The 14911-nt window shown below is 41.2% G+C and overlaps 1 protein-coding gene across 1 annotated transcript in view; it reads right to left on the bottom strand.

Moving 5' to 3' along the window:
- Positions 1-1915: 1915 nt before the first annotated feature.
- Positions 1916-14911, bottom strand: part of PTCHD1 (patched domain containing 1) — a 50796-nt gene continuing 37800 nt past the window's right edge. Inside the window, exon 3 of the mRNA XM_061136686.1 lies at positions 1916-3692. Coding sequence (XP_060992669.1) covers positions 2038-3692 — 1655 coding nt within the window. The 3' untranslated portion in view covers positions 1916-2037. The remainder of the gene's footprint in view (positions 3693-14911) is intronic.

Genomic DNA, 14911 nt, shown 5'->3' on the forward strand with positions numbered 1-14911 from the left:
AGTTGAGTGCATAACACGTTGGTATGATCACTTAGTGTGTTTGCAGGAGAGATTGAACAAGTGTGTAATGCACTAGCTATGATCCCCTGCACATATATTTAGAACTGTGTGAACAACAGTACATGAAATAGAAAGCACGGGTTTGCACTTGGTGTAGTTACATCTGAATCATTTGGGCATTTTTGCTGTCTGGAAAGACAATGGTAAACCTAAATCCCAAACATTACCCAGACATTAAAAAAAAAAAAGTCTGCCTTGTGGCCAATAAGTCCTATGTTTCTTCCTTGGAAATGTACTTTGAAGGGAGTAATAGCCCTCTTATGAGAAGATCTAAAATTGGCCTGCCCTGTCTTAGGCATGCTGAAATGATGGAAACCCTCCAGTGGTGTGACCCTGGGTGAGTCGCTTTATTCTCCTAGGTCTCAGTTTCCTCCTCTGCAGGGATGGGGAAGTTGCACAGTACGTCCGCTAAGGTCCAGAAAGGCAAGGTGCTTTGGGGAAATGCTTATCACTACAGATGTCTAAATAAGCTACATCTCTAAAAGGGAAAAATACTGTAGACATTTGCCTCAAGTGTGACCAGGTTTTAGCTTCATTTTTATAGACTGAAAGAAATGCAGGGATCTGGGGTGACATACACAGCCTCTTCAGATCAAACCATTTCTGTTTAGATCCTGTAGATACTGCAAGCCCACAGTATAAACATCTAGGCTTGATAATATACAGAAAGGCCGTGCACGGAAGGAGAGGGGGCACCAACGAAGGTGTAGGGGGGCCAGGAGGATTAAAGTGCAGCCGGGTGAGCAGGAAAGCTTGACTGTCATCATTGATAGACTTATATTGGTGATTACATCTTCCCATCAGTTCCATTTATGTCATTTTCAGCCCTTTGTGTCTTTGCCTGAAGTTCTCAGTTTCAGGACTTACAAAGTTTCAGGACTTTTCTTCTCTGTGTCTCTGAGCAGGCAGGTCTCCTGAGCAAAGGTGGACTGGCACTACAAGTGGCAAGCTGTGGCTGATAACTTTTCCTTCCTCAGCTATGCATGGGCAGATGTTGTTTCTGGGCATCCATGCAAAAAATGCATGTAGGGCCAAACCACAAACAGCTGTACCAGCTGGCCATTTTTTTGTTGTTAAAATGGAAACACTATCTCTGGGTTCAGTTAGACACCTGCTTTTTCTCCATCATGCTAGGTATTTGGGTTTGGCTCTGTGGTTCTGGGTACTCAGAGCCTCCTGCCAAAAGCTGCAATTACTACTGCAGATCCATTTGGTGACAAGCGACAAAATATTCCAAAATAGACTCGCCTTAACTTTGCATTACTGAAGCTGTCACTGATTTAAAGGTATATTAACCAAATCATACAAACATTAAAAGTGTATTGATGGTGGGTGCGTGGGGAGGGTATGATAAATTAACTCTTGACAAGAAAACTGCCTCACCCGGGTAACTTTAGTGGTGACTCAGTTTCAGCCCATGGGTGATGGCCATTCCACTGCATGCCAGTTTCTGAGGTTCTGGCTGCTTTAGCTGGCCAGAACTTTCACAAGCATCTCCTTGGGGTGTTGGGGAGCTAGATGATATGGCGAAGACCTTAAACCATAGACCCTGCTTGGAGCTACTGCTTTGCAAAAGTTCTGGAAGCCTTGTTGTTTGAACAGTGCTCAAAGCTATTTCTGCCTTGGCAGCTGACCTTTCAATCATAAGGTTTTTGTCACCATACCAGCAACATCTGCAGTGTGAATAAAATAGGATTCTGCTTGCTAATAAGCTTTCTCTTATTTGAACTTAGTTTAAGAGACTATGAGTCTCCTAGGATGTGTGTGTGTGTGTGTGTGTGTGTGTAAATTTTCTCTGATGACAACCTTTTATTTTAAAGGTTGACAATTTCCCCATTTCCCCTAGTCCTTTACTGTTTTTGGCAATGCCTATTTCTTATCCTTAAAAACCAAAAAACAACTTTAAATGTGTTGCCATGAACATCATCCCTTTGCTCTTGATAAGACCTAGGGTGAAACTGTAACAAGCAGATGCCCTCACACTGTTGTAATCTGGTCAACCACTCGGGTGCTATCGATATCCACCATTTCGACACACTCAATTTCCTCCCGGTTTTCAGGATTTTTCTTCTCTTTCCTTTTTTTCTTAGAGGGTGGCAGGAAAGTCAGTATCACAGGTAAAATGGCAAAGCAGTGAAAGAAGGTGACCAACGCTATTAAAAACAAGCACCTGAACAGTGTACAGGTCAGATTTGAAGGCACAGCTGCAAGAGGAATCAGACCAACAAGATAGCAGAGGTAACTCTGTAAAATTGCTACCCCATGCACTTCCAGGGCATTTTTTACCCACTTCGTTCTTGTGAAATCCTTGCCCAGAACAAAGGTGGATAAGAGTGGAGCACAGTTGTCAATTGTATAGTTAATTCCATATATTAAGCATAGCACAGAAATGCAGTCCAGTTGCACTTTCCATAATGTCATGAAACCTATAACTCCAAACTCCACGGACACAACCGTTAGAGTGAGCCAGACGTTAATCAGAGAGTCTGCCACCAGGAATGCCGAGAAGAAGAGCAGGAACAAAGCACTGATGCAGGAGTTGTGCAGGGGGGCTCCCAGGGAGGAGGCGTATCGATCCATGTACACGAAGGACGGGTTGAAGACAATGAACTTCACCTTGGAGGTGACAGAAAGTCTCCTCAGGGTCTCCAGGAGATCATAGAGTTCTTCTCTGTTTGTTTCCATGGTCTTGGCCACCAAGAACATTCTGGAGGCCACTACGTCAACCTCATCATTATACTTTTTAGAGAAGATTATGTCCTCTTGAAAATGGGAAAATTGGGGGGCTTTCAGGAAGGAATTTCTCAACATGTCTGTGAAGTTTTTCTTGGGCAAGCCAGTGGACACATTGAGTTTCCGAAGGTAATTTAAGTAGCTCTCAAACCAGGATATTCGCACAAACCCCTTGGTGTATTCTAGCACGTCTTCTTGGACACTAGTGTTCCAGTATTCTATAGACTCGTATATGTAAAACCCAATCACCGGACTGTAGTTGCTAAAGTACTTTTGCTGGGCAGTAGTGTACTCAATGGTTTGTGTCGCCGTCGCTACGATGTTACTAAGGTCTGACCCTTCACTGACCTGCAGATAGCCCATTAAGGCAAAGGAAATATAAATAAGGTAAAAGAGAACTACAAAAGGCTTGACATAGGTGTTGGTTATCCAGTCACAGTAATAGCGTTTGAGGAAACATACCAATAGGTGACTCTCGTAAGTGTTCGCTTCCTCACCGTCTGCAGTGTCCTCGCTGAACCTGGCCGTCAGGAGAAACCTGTACCATGCCGGCTTCTCCTGCAATGCCTCAGGCTTTGGGACTTTCCTACAGAAGATACTATGCTGGTAATTGTTTTCTATGTAGCCAGTGAATACCAGGCTGGAACCATAAAACGAGAGTACATAGAGGTAGTTGAAGAAAATTGCGATACAGGAATTGCAGCAGAAAATCCTGGCTGCCTCAATGTTCGTGAAAGGGCTGGCCCCTATGCCGAAGGTGACCAGGTACATGGCAGTGGTGAGAGAAAAGGAGAGCATGGAGTCTGCATAGACTGCTGCAGTTCTCTCTTTAACATGTTGGTCTTCTCTAGTTTTCCTCCAGGAGGATAACATTTCAAAAGTCCCATATAATCCATGACCTGAGGGGGCAGAAAAAGACCAGATCAAAAGTTTAAAAGACTAAGGTTTCTAAAGAGGGGAACCGACTTGGTCCTGGGGAACAACTGGGTCAAAGGAAATGTAACCCATCCTAGCGGTGACAGGTCAATGTCAGTGATTTCTCCTGTGGAGAGAGAGACTTGTGTTTTGGTGAGTCGGACATGTTAAGGGAAGGAGGGCAGATAGAGGAGCTAAGATCTTCATGCTTCCTTCTGGCTGAAGAAAGCTGGGTGGACTTTTGCCTAAGAGATCTGAGTAGACTTGCACCTGTGTCTCTTGGGGCTTATGCACACTGATGGTTTAGGACTGTGGTTGCAGTTGGCAGAGTATTTGGTTGGTGGAACACTCCAGAGAGGATGCCTGGCCACTCAGCATTTGGCTTGTCATCCCCACAAGGCTGGAGGTTAGCACAGCGGAAGGCAGTGGGCAGAGGGGTCTGAGTTAGTGTCTCATCACTTCATTTAAGTTTGGCCAAGTGGAAGGCTTTAGGGAGAAAGAAGCGCTATATTTAATCTGAGCCTTGACAAGAACTAAATCACAGCCTCTTTTTTTTCCTTCTTCTCCAAGAATCAATGCAGGATGCAATAAATCTGAGAAACAGAGGGGAACAAAATAAGTAGGGACAAGTTTGTGTGAACAGGAAGGATGGAAGAAGGAACGAGATTCACAGAACTCTTCCTGCAGTGGATAAAAATGAATTCAGGTTGAAGGTTTATGGCTTGTCTCTGGTCTTCAGGGACCTGTTGGCCCCATTTGGGTTGGATGAAGTCTCAAGCTAGTGGTGACTGCTGGCTTCTTTACACTACTTGGCAACGGCCTCTGAGGGCCAGGGCCGGATCAGTAACCTCTCTCCTGAACTACTTAATGCCCTTCCTCCTTGGTTAGTATTCCAGTAACCCTGCAACAGCAGACTTACAGTAAGTGCTCCTGTTTGACTTTGCTGCCTGCAACTAGATCTAGTTTAACTTCTCTCACCTCTCTTGGTGGGAGCCAGACATTTCCCAGAGGAGCTTCCCTGGGTTTCTAGGCCACCGTAACATTGAAAAGCGCCCCCCCCCCCCCCCCCCCCCCGCCAAAAGTGACCTGTTGTGGCTTTCTCTCACTCCTGTCTTGGCACTAGGATCTGCAGATCTCATTTTCTGCTTCTCTGCCTTGGCATATTCAATCCCATTATTGAGGATAATAAAATCTTTACCCTGTGGTACAATCGTCTTGTTTTTAAAAAGGAATTTAAAATCTCCAGCCAAGCGTAATGCTGAGTGAAGTGAGTCACTGTGCTCTTGTGTGTACAATAACTGAGTGCTCGTCTGCCCTCCTGCCCAGGCTGGTATTTATATACTTATTGAGAAGTCTTGGCCTCAAACCCACACACCCATTTCACAGTCATGATACAGGCCTGTTTCCTCAGAGGAATTTGGCATTTATCTTAATTTACTGGGCATCATTTTACAGCCACTTTTAGAGGTCAGGTTAAGACTGTCAATTTGATAACTAGCACCATGACCCCTATTAAACTGAAGACACCTAAACTCCCTAGACCAGAAGTAAAAAGTACACTTGTTGACTGGCATCCTGTTGTTAATTATGTTTTAGATAGTTAACATCTAGTCTTAAGAGGGAAAACTATTTATTAAGTTTGTTTCCACTGGGTTCTCTGGAAGGATCAGCCAACCTTTGATTATCAACTGATCCCTTGATATGAAGGTAAAAAAATTCCTCCGAGGCACCTGCCCCCTGGAGAAACAGTACTGATCATTTCATCTGGGGCCAGGGAGAATAAGTTCTGATAGGCAAGACACACTTTAGAGTTTCACTGAAAAGGCAAATGGAATTGTATAAGTGTTTTCTTTCTAGAAAGAAAAAGAATTTTTAAAACAAGGCTTTGGTGCTGAGTCATTAAATGTGGTGAGAAAATAAAGATGCATAAAGCAGGACTAGAATTACTGGTATAGTAGGATTTAAACTAAATCTGTTTTGCAGCCCTTTTTACAGTGGGTGTGATGTTTTATAATGACATTATCTGACCCTGACTCTTGTTGGAAAGTACAATAAGAATTCCTTTCTTACCTTGGTATTGAATAATCTTAGAAGCTAACTGAAAAAGGATTTTAAATTAACAGAGCTATTAGGTAAAAAGAGTAAGAACTTTGAGGGTCCTGAATGAAAATAATCAAACTCAAGGAATGTGAAAGTAGGCTGTTAGCGTGTCTTGAGTTCTGTTGCTGCGTTTTTTTTGAATACTGCTACAAAATTTTAATATTATAGCAAAAAAAATTCAATACAATATTAAAAGAATATCACATCATATCAAAGATGTTTGTATCAGGAAATCTAATCAGCTGACTTTATTTTTTTAACTTTTTGTTTCATATTGGAGTATAACTGATTAACAGTGTTGTGATAGTTTCAGGTGAACGGCAAAGGGACTCAGTCACATGGCTGCTGCATTTTAAATGCCTTGTCCTTCTGAGTTTGATCACTTTCATTGCACATGACACATTCTTGGTTCTGGGGGCAGTTCCGGAAGATTCAGATTTTACTCATAGGGGCTTTTGGAAACTCTGCTTCTCCTTGATTCCTCTCAGGGGTGTGCCTGCATGACTTAGGCCAGAAGAGGAGGCCCTGAGAAAGAATCTGTTTTACCTGATCATTCAGCCTGTGTTGCTAGTTGTTGTTGGCCCAATGCCGAGGCCCCCACCATTATTTCTGATAGGCCAGACTCTGGTTTCTCAAGCCCACCTTCCCACCAGCACATGCATACACCCTCAACTCCAAATTCCAGTTGTGCACTGTCTTTAGAGAACTCTTTGAATTTCAGGGACAACTGCTAATACTTTATCTGGGCCTCCTCACTGAAGCTCAGTCAGTCAAGGGGGGAAGGCATACTAACATGGCCACCGCTGCCTCCCAGGGAAGAATAGTCTGGAGTGCCTAGCTAGCACCAGACCTGATTCACAGCTGGGCACTTATGTGGAAGAGGTTGGCCTGTTACCGTAGTGGAAAGCTCAACTGTGGGGCTCCTGTTCTCTGGCCTGGACTCCAGGGAGACATGTTCCATAAGCTGTAGGACCTGAAGAATGCCCTGTTCCCCAAGAAGGCCTGCTCCGTCCGTCACCACAGCTGAATTCCCTTTGGTTTGACCTTCACGGGATTCTTTTAAATGCAACCCCCTGTGTAATAGTTGTCTACTGAAGCCACTACCTTTCACTCCGGGGAGTGGGACAATGAAGGGAGATGGGGAGGGAGGGCAGAGAACATCACAGGTAAGAGGATCTCACAGAGACTTAACTCCTTCACAGTGTTTCCTGCAGCCAGCCCTGGGCTTCATTTTTATATCCATGTCAGAAACTGGGCCAGTGAAAACCAAGGAAAGGCAGGGAGGAAAGATTTAAAGAAATTCGGTTCCTCTCCACATTCTTCTCTCAGCAGCTGCCTCCCAGCACCCAGGGACCCTCCTCTCTTTTGGTCACAGTACTTAAAGCTGAAGAGTTGCCAGAGGGAACTGTTAAACCACACATACTGATGCTATCAAATTCTGAAGGTAAAGAAGATTTTAAAGCATTCAGTTAGTCTTTGAAAAGCACATTCAAGATGTTTCTGTTTTGGTTCAGGGCACGTCGGTATAGTTAAATGCATATGAACACATGCCTATCAGTGTGCGTCAAGACACATACACACCAGTCCAAGTTCTAATTATTCATGAGTGACTGCTTTGTGGCAGCACGGGCTTTTAGCCAGGCCCTGGGATAAGGACAGTAGAGCTCTTCACCCGTGTTCAGACACAGTTTGTACTAGGAATGCAATTTAAATTTTATTAGCAGTAGACTTTGGGATTTTCATCTAGTAAAATCAAATACTAAAGGGTTTAGGCTAATCAGTTTTCTTCCTTTCCAAAGAATTTTCTATCTTTTTGTGCAGTTACCTTTCAGATTTTGGAGGCAATGAAAAGACAGCACAGATGATAAATAATACTAATGGTGGAAAATCCTCCAATCATTTAGAGTGAGTCTCAGGAATACTTACAAATTAAATCAAATCTCACTCTTACCCAGACTCTTTTCTGGGACCTGACTGAAGCCTTCAGGATTGTTTACAATCCACTGACCCAGGAATTGACAAAGAATACTGTAGAGTTAATCTAACTTTACCCAGTAGATACACTTCTGGAAAGTTATTAATAAAGTTAATGATATTTTTAATGTATTTAATGGTTTTGCTATCAGAGGCAATCTGGGTGATTTGTATTTTTATTTTTTGTCAATGAATATCATAGTCAAATCAATCTACTTGGTACACTGGGATTTTGTAAGGCAGATTTTTCTTGAGGCCCAGAACCTCCTGCCTTCTCCAGCACACAGAGCCACAGCACAGAGGCTAATGCCTTTGGGCTCTCCTCGCATTTTAATCCTTTAATCCTAGCAGGATTTCCTCATCCTGAGTTCCTACAAGTAAGGAATAACTGAGAAGATAGGGAGGGGAAATGAGATGGCTTTGAGTTTCAATGTGAAAACATTTAATATCAGGAGATAATAAAGCCATTTATAGCATGCCTGGGAAGTGCCAGATTTCCTATATGAAAATAAAATTACTACATTCTTCTAGAAAATCCATAGAGTATAATGAATGCATGAGCAAAATCTGCTTAAAACATATTTTATTCTTAGACAAGCTCCACTAAGTAGCTCATGTTTATAAAAAGCTTTTCCTTCCATGACATCCACATAAATTCATGTTTTTTTTTTTTTTTTGAGAAGAAATTTAAAGTGTGTATGTGTCTGGCTTGAGTAACATTTGTTTTTAGAGAGAAGTTCATTAATTGGGTTACATTTACACTTTTCCTGTTATAAACATTTACTTTCTGTGCTGAGTTGTTTGGTTTATCACAGCCTGTTTTGTCTCACAGTTAAGAGTGAGAGTAAAGGTGTACTTTGCTTAAGCTAAGACAGATGCTCACATCAGGGTGAATACATACATCTAAACTCTTTCTACTAGAGGCTTGTTACATTTTGGTAATTCTAATCACAGCATTGGGTTTTAATCTGAGAAATGATTTTCCTTCACTCAAGAGCTGCAAATAAGAGTCCAGGAAATGAATAGCTGTTTTGTGCTTAAAGTATTTACATACTTTGTGTGTGTGTGTGCGTTCACATGCACACACTATATAAAATCAGTGTGCACAACTGCAGCTCATAATATATGCTGTGGTCATTGTGTGATATTTCTTCATACAGAAGACGTATGTAATATTTATATACGTGGCATATCTTGTTCAAATACATTTTATATATTTACATATAAAATATGTGAGTATATACTGTATAACATAGAAATGTACTGTATTTCTCTTCAAACATTCAAACAATATGTATACATAATATGTTATAAATATATAAAAATATATATACAACATGAAATTATTACATAATATATCACATTACATATAATATAGGTAATGTGATATATAATATATATTATACACCCAGATTATACACACACATACACATACATACACACACACAGATATATACACAAAATGACTAATAGGTTGATGTGCAATTTATTTTACTGGTGAGGAAGAGATATGTTAGTGTTGCTACACCAGTCACTGCAGAGGAGGGGCTAGAATCCCTCCCTTAGGTTCCTACTACATTTTGGTTCATGGCTGGTGAAGCAGTCTAGGTGAAATGCAGGGTTTCCTTGACAATGACTGTGAATCTGCTTGCATCGTGAGCTACTGCAAACCCATCTGGTCAACACTACCTGGCCCCAGCAATGACTTTCGGAAATGTTAATCCAAATGCAACAACCAACTAGGTGTCCCTCCTTCTGTTTTTTTTTTCTTACCAGCTCAGTGTCCTTGATTTCAGCTGCCATACCTTCATGGAATCGGCTACCCCCTATTCCCTAGACTAGCTGGCTAGACCATCCAGAGGATGCCCAGGAGACCTGGGTCAGAGATGGATACCTTTGCATTCCTCTGCCTAATTGTTCTCTGCCCCTAGTCCCATTCTTGCCATCCTTTGTGGTTAAGGATAGAAAAATAAAACATGTCTGATCCATCCACTCAGACCTATTTCTCCCCATCCACCCTGTACTGTAGTATGACTGGTGGAAGATAAGAATAAAAAGATAAGAACTAGACACAAAACTCAATAATACAATATCCTTTTAAATTAGTCCCACAGTGATCATAGAGCATTACAAAAAGGATATTCAGGGAAAAAAACACTTTGAAAATAGTATATGGAATTACTCTGTTATTTCAGATCAGATGTAAGCAACAATGGGAACAACAAAACACCTATAAATCAGTTTTTTTTTCTAGATACCATGGAACCTGTTAGTAATTTATACCTAAGCAGAGTATTTCCACAGCATTCTTAACATACTTTTACTCCATCATGTAGACTGTCATATTGTTGCAAGTAATGAACTTATACCATAATGTAGGAGGTTGAATCATAAGAAATTACTGCTTTTGGAGATCAAAAATAGCCAGATATTGGCACTAATTTCATAGGTGAAGAATGGTTGAATATTGACAATTTTGTATTTGCTTTGAACTTTATTATTATCCGGCTGATTTATTCCCCTACAATTCTCATGACTTCAGAAATATACCAGAATAGTCATCAGGCAAGCACAACTTTTCAGGTTTGCTTAAATTTAGAGCCAAGATAATTAAGAGTTCCGTTTCTCAGAACTAAATTTCTTGCACTGGACCTTTTACCTCTTTGTAAGCCTGAGTTCCGTATACTGCATCACATTCCAGTTGGCAGCAAATAAAAACAGTTTCTCAGAGAACTGAACCTTATCTTCTAGTTTCTGCTAAATACAGATAATCTTAGGATGTATACTTGGAGGAAGCCAAACATCCTTGCTATTAGTCTCTTCCTAGCATTTAATCACATCCTTGCTTCTTTCCTATCCTTGAATTTGAATGGCCTGGCTGGATAATTTAGAAGGAAGAGGGAACCTTGGATCTGACATTAGACCTTCTCAAAATCCCAAACATTTTAAAGGGCTTGAAGAACATTTTTCTTGAAGAATATTTTTTATCTCATCTGATCTCTGAGGCTCTTGTATCTTAATAAATGCAAAGCCACCCTTATAAATTAATTACCACATATAAACTAATATTCAAAATACCTTTCACCACGACTACAATATTCCCCTTTTAGCTGTACAGAATGTACATGAAACACCAAACCTACCAGATGAAGAAGGAAGAAAACCTTCCTTCTGTTCCTTTCTGTATTCCCCAACATTCCATTCCTTTCCTGATTTGTGTCTGATCAGCAAAGCTGTGGAAATATTAAGCCTGTAAGGAGAGCTGGCATGTACAAAACCTGTGCCAATTTCTTAAATCATACCCAACTGCCGGGCAATGTTGTAAATCTTCATCCTTTAAAGGAAATTCCATAATGGATTAACATGATGAGTGTCAAATGTTTACAAATGGCAGTTCAAGTACCTCGATGCCTGGTGTTAATATAGTTTGGAAAGAGAGGATATTACTTTACACACAAAGGGTGTGGATGAAATAAGCTCCTCTCCAAAGTATAATAACTAAAAAATGTCAATGAGCATTTATGATACTGTAGACCTTTAAGAACTTCAGCTCTAAATAAACTGATCTGACTCATGGACAGGGGTTTTGGCAGAAGTAGGGCTGTCTAATATGCCTGACACTGATTAAAAACATTCTAAATCCTGATGTATCTATGCTTACATCATTGCCAAAATGATTCATCTGTGTAGGATATATTCTTATTGCCAGAGATGTCACGTATCGTCTTGGCTACAAACACACAGTCACATCCCATTATGGTGAACTCTCAGAGTTTATCCAAATCCTTTCCTATTCTGGAATTTTGTCAGGTTAATACGGTTTGACACACGTGGTCTTAAAATTTTCCATTCTAAATCTGCTGCCATTTTGGCATTTGGCTGGGTCTGGCCTTAAGTGACCTGCATCACACTGAGAATGTTTAGTTTGTTGAATTTTAAATCTATAATTGTGTATCACATTATAGACCTATTGTCAGCCAAGGAAATTTCGTCTGGAAAGGACAAAGAGATTTTTTTCTAAGATACCTTTCCTTCTAAAAGAAGCCATATATTTTTTAAAGTTTTATTTGACTGTATATTAATATCACAGAAAATCAAGAAGTTTTGCTTAAATCTGCTTAGTTTAAGCATAACCATTTGATGCTATAGACGGGCAAATTTAGAAACTGGACAAGTTTACTGAGTCACACTGCAAAACCCTTAGCACCGCATTTCTTCTTGGTCATTTGAAACATTTATTGGCATTTTAGGACTGGTCATCAAAAAAACATAATTAAACATTGGTCTTGAACACAACATTTATGAACGTGCTCTTGCTTAGATTTCATTTTACAATCAAATCTGAGAACGATGAGTTTATCTGAGAAATACAGAAGGGCAGCCATCCTAAAGCCAGGTGCTGCTGGCTTTACGAGTGTATTAAGCACCCATTACATGGTGCAAAGTATTTATTGCAAATAGGCCTCAGCTACTAAAACACGTCGCTTCCTTTCATGTTGTGACTAAGTAATTCGAGATCTCTTTGAGCTGAAAATGTACAGAAAGGTTGTCTACTGACTGTCAGCAGGGAAAACTGCCATCAAATCAATGCATGTGACATTCCTCACAAATTACAAACAGGGTTTTTTGGGCACTGCAGCGCTTGGTCTCTTTCGCTACAGATGATAGGTTTTTCTGAGTTGAATTCATGTAAAATTCACTGATACTATGTCTTGGTGGAGTTATGGTACTACTCTTTCTGAATTTGTCTTTTAAAGATGCTCCCTGGCTAACAGCATCTTTCCATCTCTTCCATCCCTCCCCATACCAGTACTGTCTGGTGTATTCCTTTTCGCATTGAGTTTTGCTTACAATATTTAAAACCTCTTTAAAAAGTACAAAAATCAATTTTAAGAGATTTGAAACACTGTGATTTCTTTTACTTAATAAAATTCAAGACGTTTTGATTATTTCATTTTTACTTACAATGAAATTGATTTTTAGTGAAATTAATGGGAAGAAGTTTTGAATGTTACTGTTGTGTTTTGCTTAAAAATGATTTTTAAGAAGCTCTAAATTTTGTGGTTTTACTGAATGCAATTAGTTTTTAGGAAGTTTTAAATATTGTACCCTTCTTTGAGCTCACAATAACTACTTAAGAGTGTCAAAAACCAGGAATGATACTTCTTTTTCTAGCCCTAACATCTTTTTTCCTCACTTAAGAACCTATCTCCCTTCAGTTTCCTGTGAACCCTTATCCCTGTTTATCTTCCTCCCACAGAAACAATCACAGCAAAAAACACCGTATTTTTAAAATGAAAAGCTAAAAAAAAAAAACCACCCCAAGCATGTGACTAATCATGAGCAAAACATCTTAATTTAAATCTTGACTCAACCCTCCGTGGAAGCTCCTCACAGCCACTCCTTACTCAGGCTGCAAGGAACCGCCCTGTATTCCACCATCGACCCACATCATCTTGAGGTTATTTTAGAGAGGCTGGTTATGCTGCCATCTTAGCAGACTGAATTCAGGAGGAAGTATAGCAGCCTCCTCCTCTGCTGTGTTCGACAGAGATGAGTAAACTGATCTGGTAAATTCACAGCTCTCTCAGTCTCTGCACAGTGCCCCACTTTTCCACAAAAGCTACTAGTATATGTTTATTGCTTGGGTCTCAGTTCCTGCAGAGCATGGAGTAAAAGTGAAAGTGAAAGTCGCTCAGTTATGTCCAACTCTTTGTGACCCCATGAACTGTAGCCTGCCAGGCTTTTCCATCCATGGAATTCTCCAGGCCAGAATATTGGAATGGGTAGCCATTCCCTTCTTGAGGGAATCTTCCCAACCCAGGGATCAAACCCAGGTTTCCCGCATTGCAGGTTGATTCTTTACTGGCTGAGCCACCAGGGAAGCCCAAGAATACTGCAGTGGGTAGCCTATCCCTTCTCCAGCAGATCTTCCCGACCCAGGGATTGAACTGAGGTCTCCTGCATTGCAGGCGAATTTTCTACCAGCTAAGCTACCAGAGCAGAGCATGGAGGGCAGCACATAATTCTGTGGCCCCACCAGCCCCTGTGTATTATCATTTAACCATCATGCAGCTAAGATGGCCTGAGTAAATTCCTTTTTTTCCTACTACCCCTAAACAGGGCATCAGGCATACTAATGAACTCAATCAGGGTTATTTCTCAGCCAGTGAGAAATGCCACTTCATTCTTCATGTCAGTATCTGATTCCAAATGACATTTTAATTTTGCTAAAGGAACTGATGAGAAGTTGCCAAAGAAGAGGGAGAAGCTAAGTGTTTGGATCCTTGGCCTATGAGAAACTCGGTATCAGGCTTGCTGGACCTCTGCCATCATCAGTATCAGATGGACAGAGCAACTGACATATTATGAGCACTATGGCTTTACGTATACCAGAATCTCCATGAGGAAATTTCTGCAGCCCCCAAGAGACTACATAATAGGATTCATTTAAAAATATTCTCCTGAGTTCATAGCAAAGACAAGAAAAAGTTACCTTCCTATTTATGTCTCGCTTGTTGCCTTCAGAGTTCTTGTCCACTGACCATATCCTTCTGTGTGATGTTCGCATCCACCCTGCCCATCGGGTAGGGAAACCAAGGGCTGGTGGACACTGTTGGTGCCCCACTCGTGGCCCTCCCAGTCCTCATTCTTGAGCTCAAAGAAGCCTTCTTACTCCAAATACTGGTAACCTGAGAGATTTCTCCAGCTTCAGGAATGTGATCAGTCTTCCCCGGGAAGTGCTGGGGAATTAATGACCCAGGGGAGAACCCTCAATGAATCATATTTAGGGTTTCTGGGTCCATACTGCAGCTTTCAGACTCCTCACTCCTCAAGGACACCTCTGAGGTCTCTCCAAGGTCCCCGGTGGGACTGAACCACAGATGTCCACAGTGGTAGCCTGCTGATTAACATACCCCAGATCGTCTTCCTTCCCCGTCTCATGTCCCTGCTTCCAGGTTGGGGTCTCCCGGGCTAACCTCCCCAATAAACTATTTGTATCCAGATCCTTGTCTCAGGGTCTGCTCCTGGGGAAGCCTGACCTAAAACACTGGTGCACAGAGATTAATATCTGCTGAATTTAAATTAATATCTACAGCTACTTCATGGAGGGCCAGGGCTGGAAGCC

The sequence above is a fragment of the Dama dama genome, chromosome X, assembly GCF_033118175.1.
Source record: "Dama dama isolate Ldn47 chromosome X, ASM3311817v1, whole genome shotgun sequence".
Classification (NCBI taxonomy): Eukaryota; Metazoa; Chordata; class Mammalia; order Artiodactyla; family Cervidae; genus Dama; species Dama dama.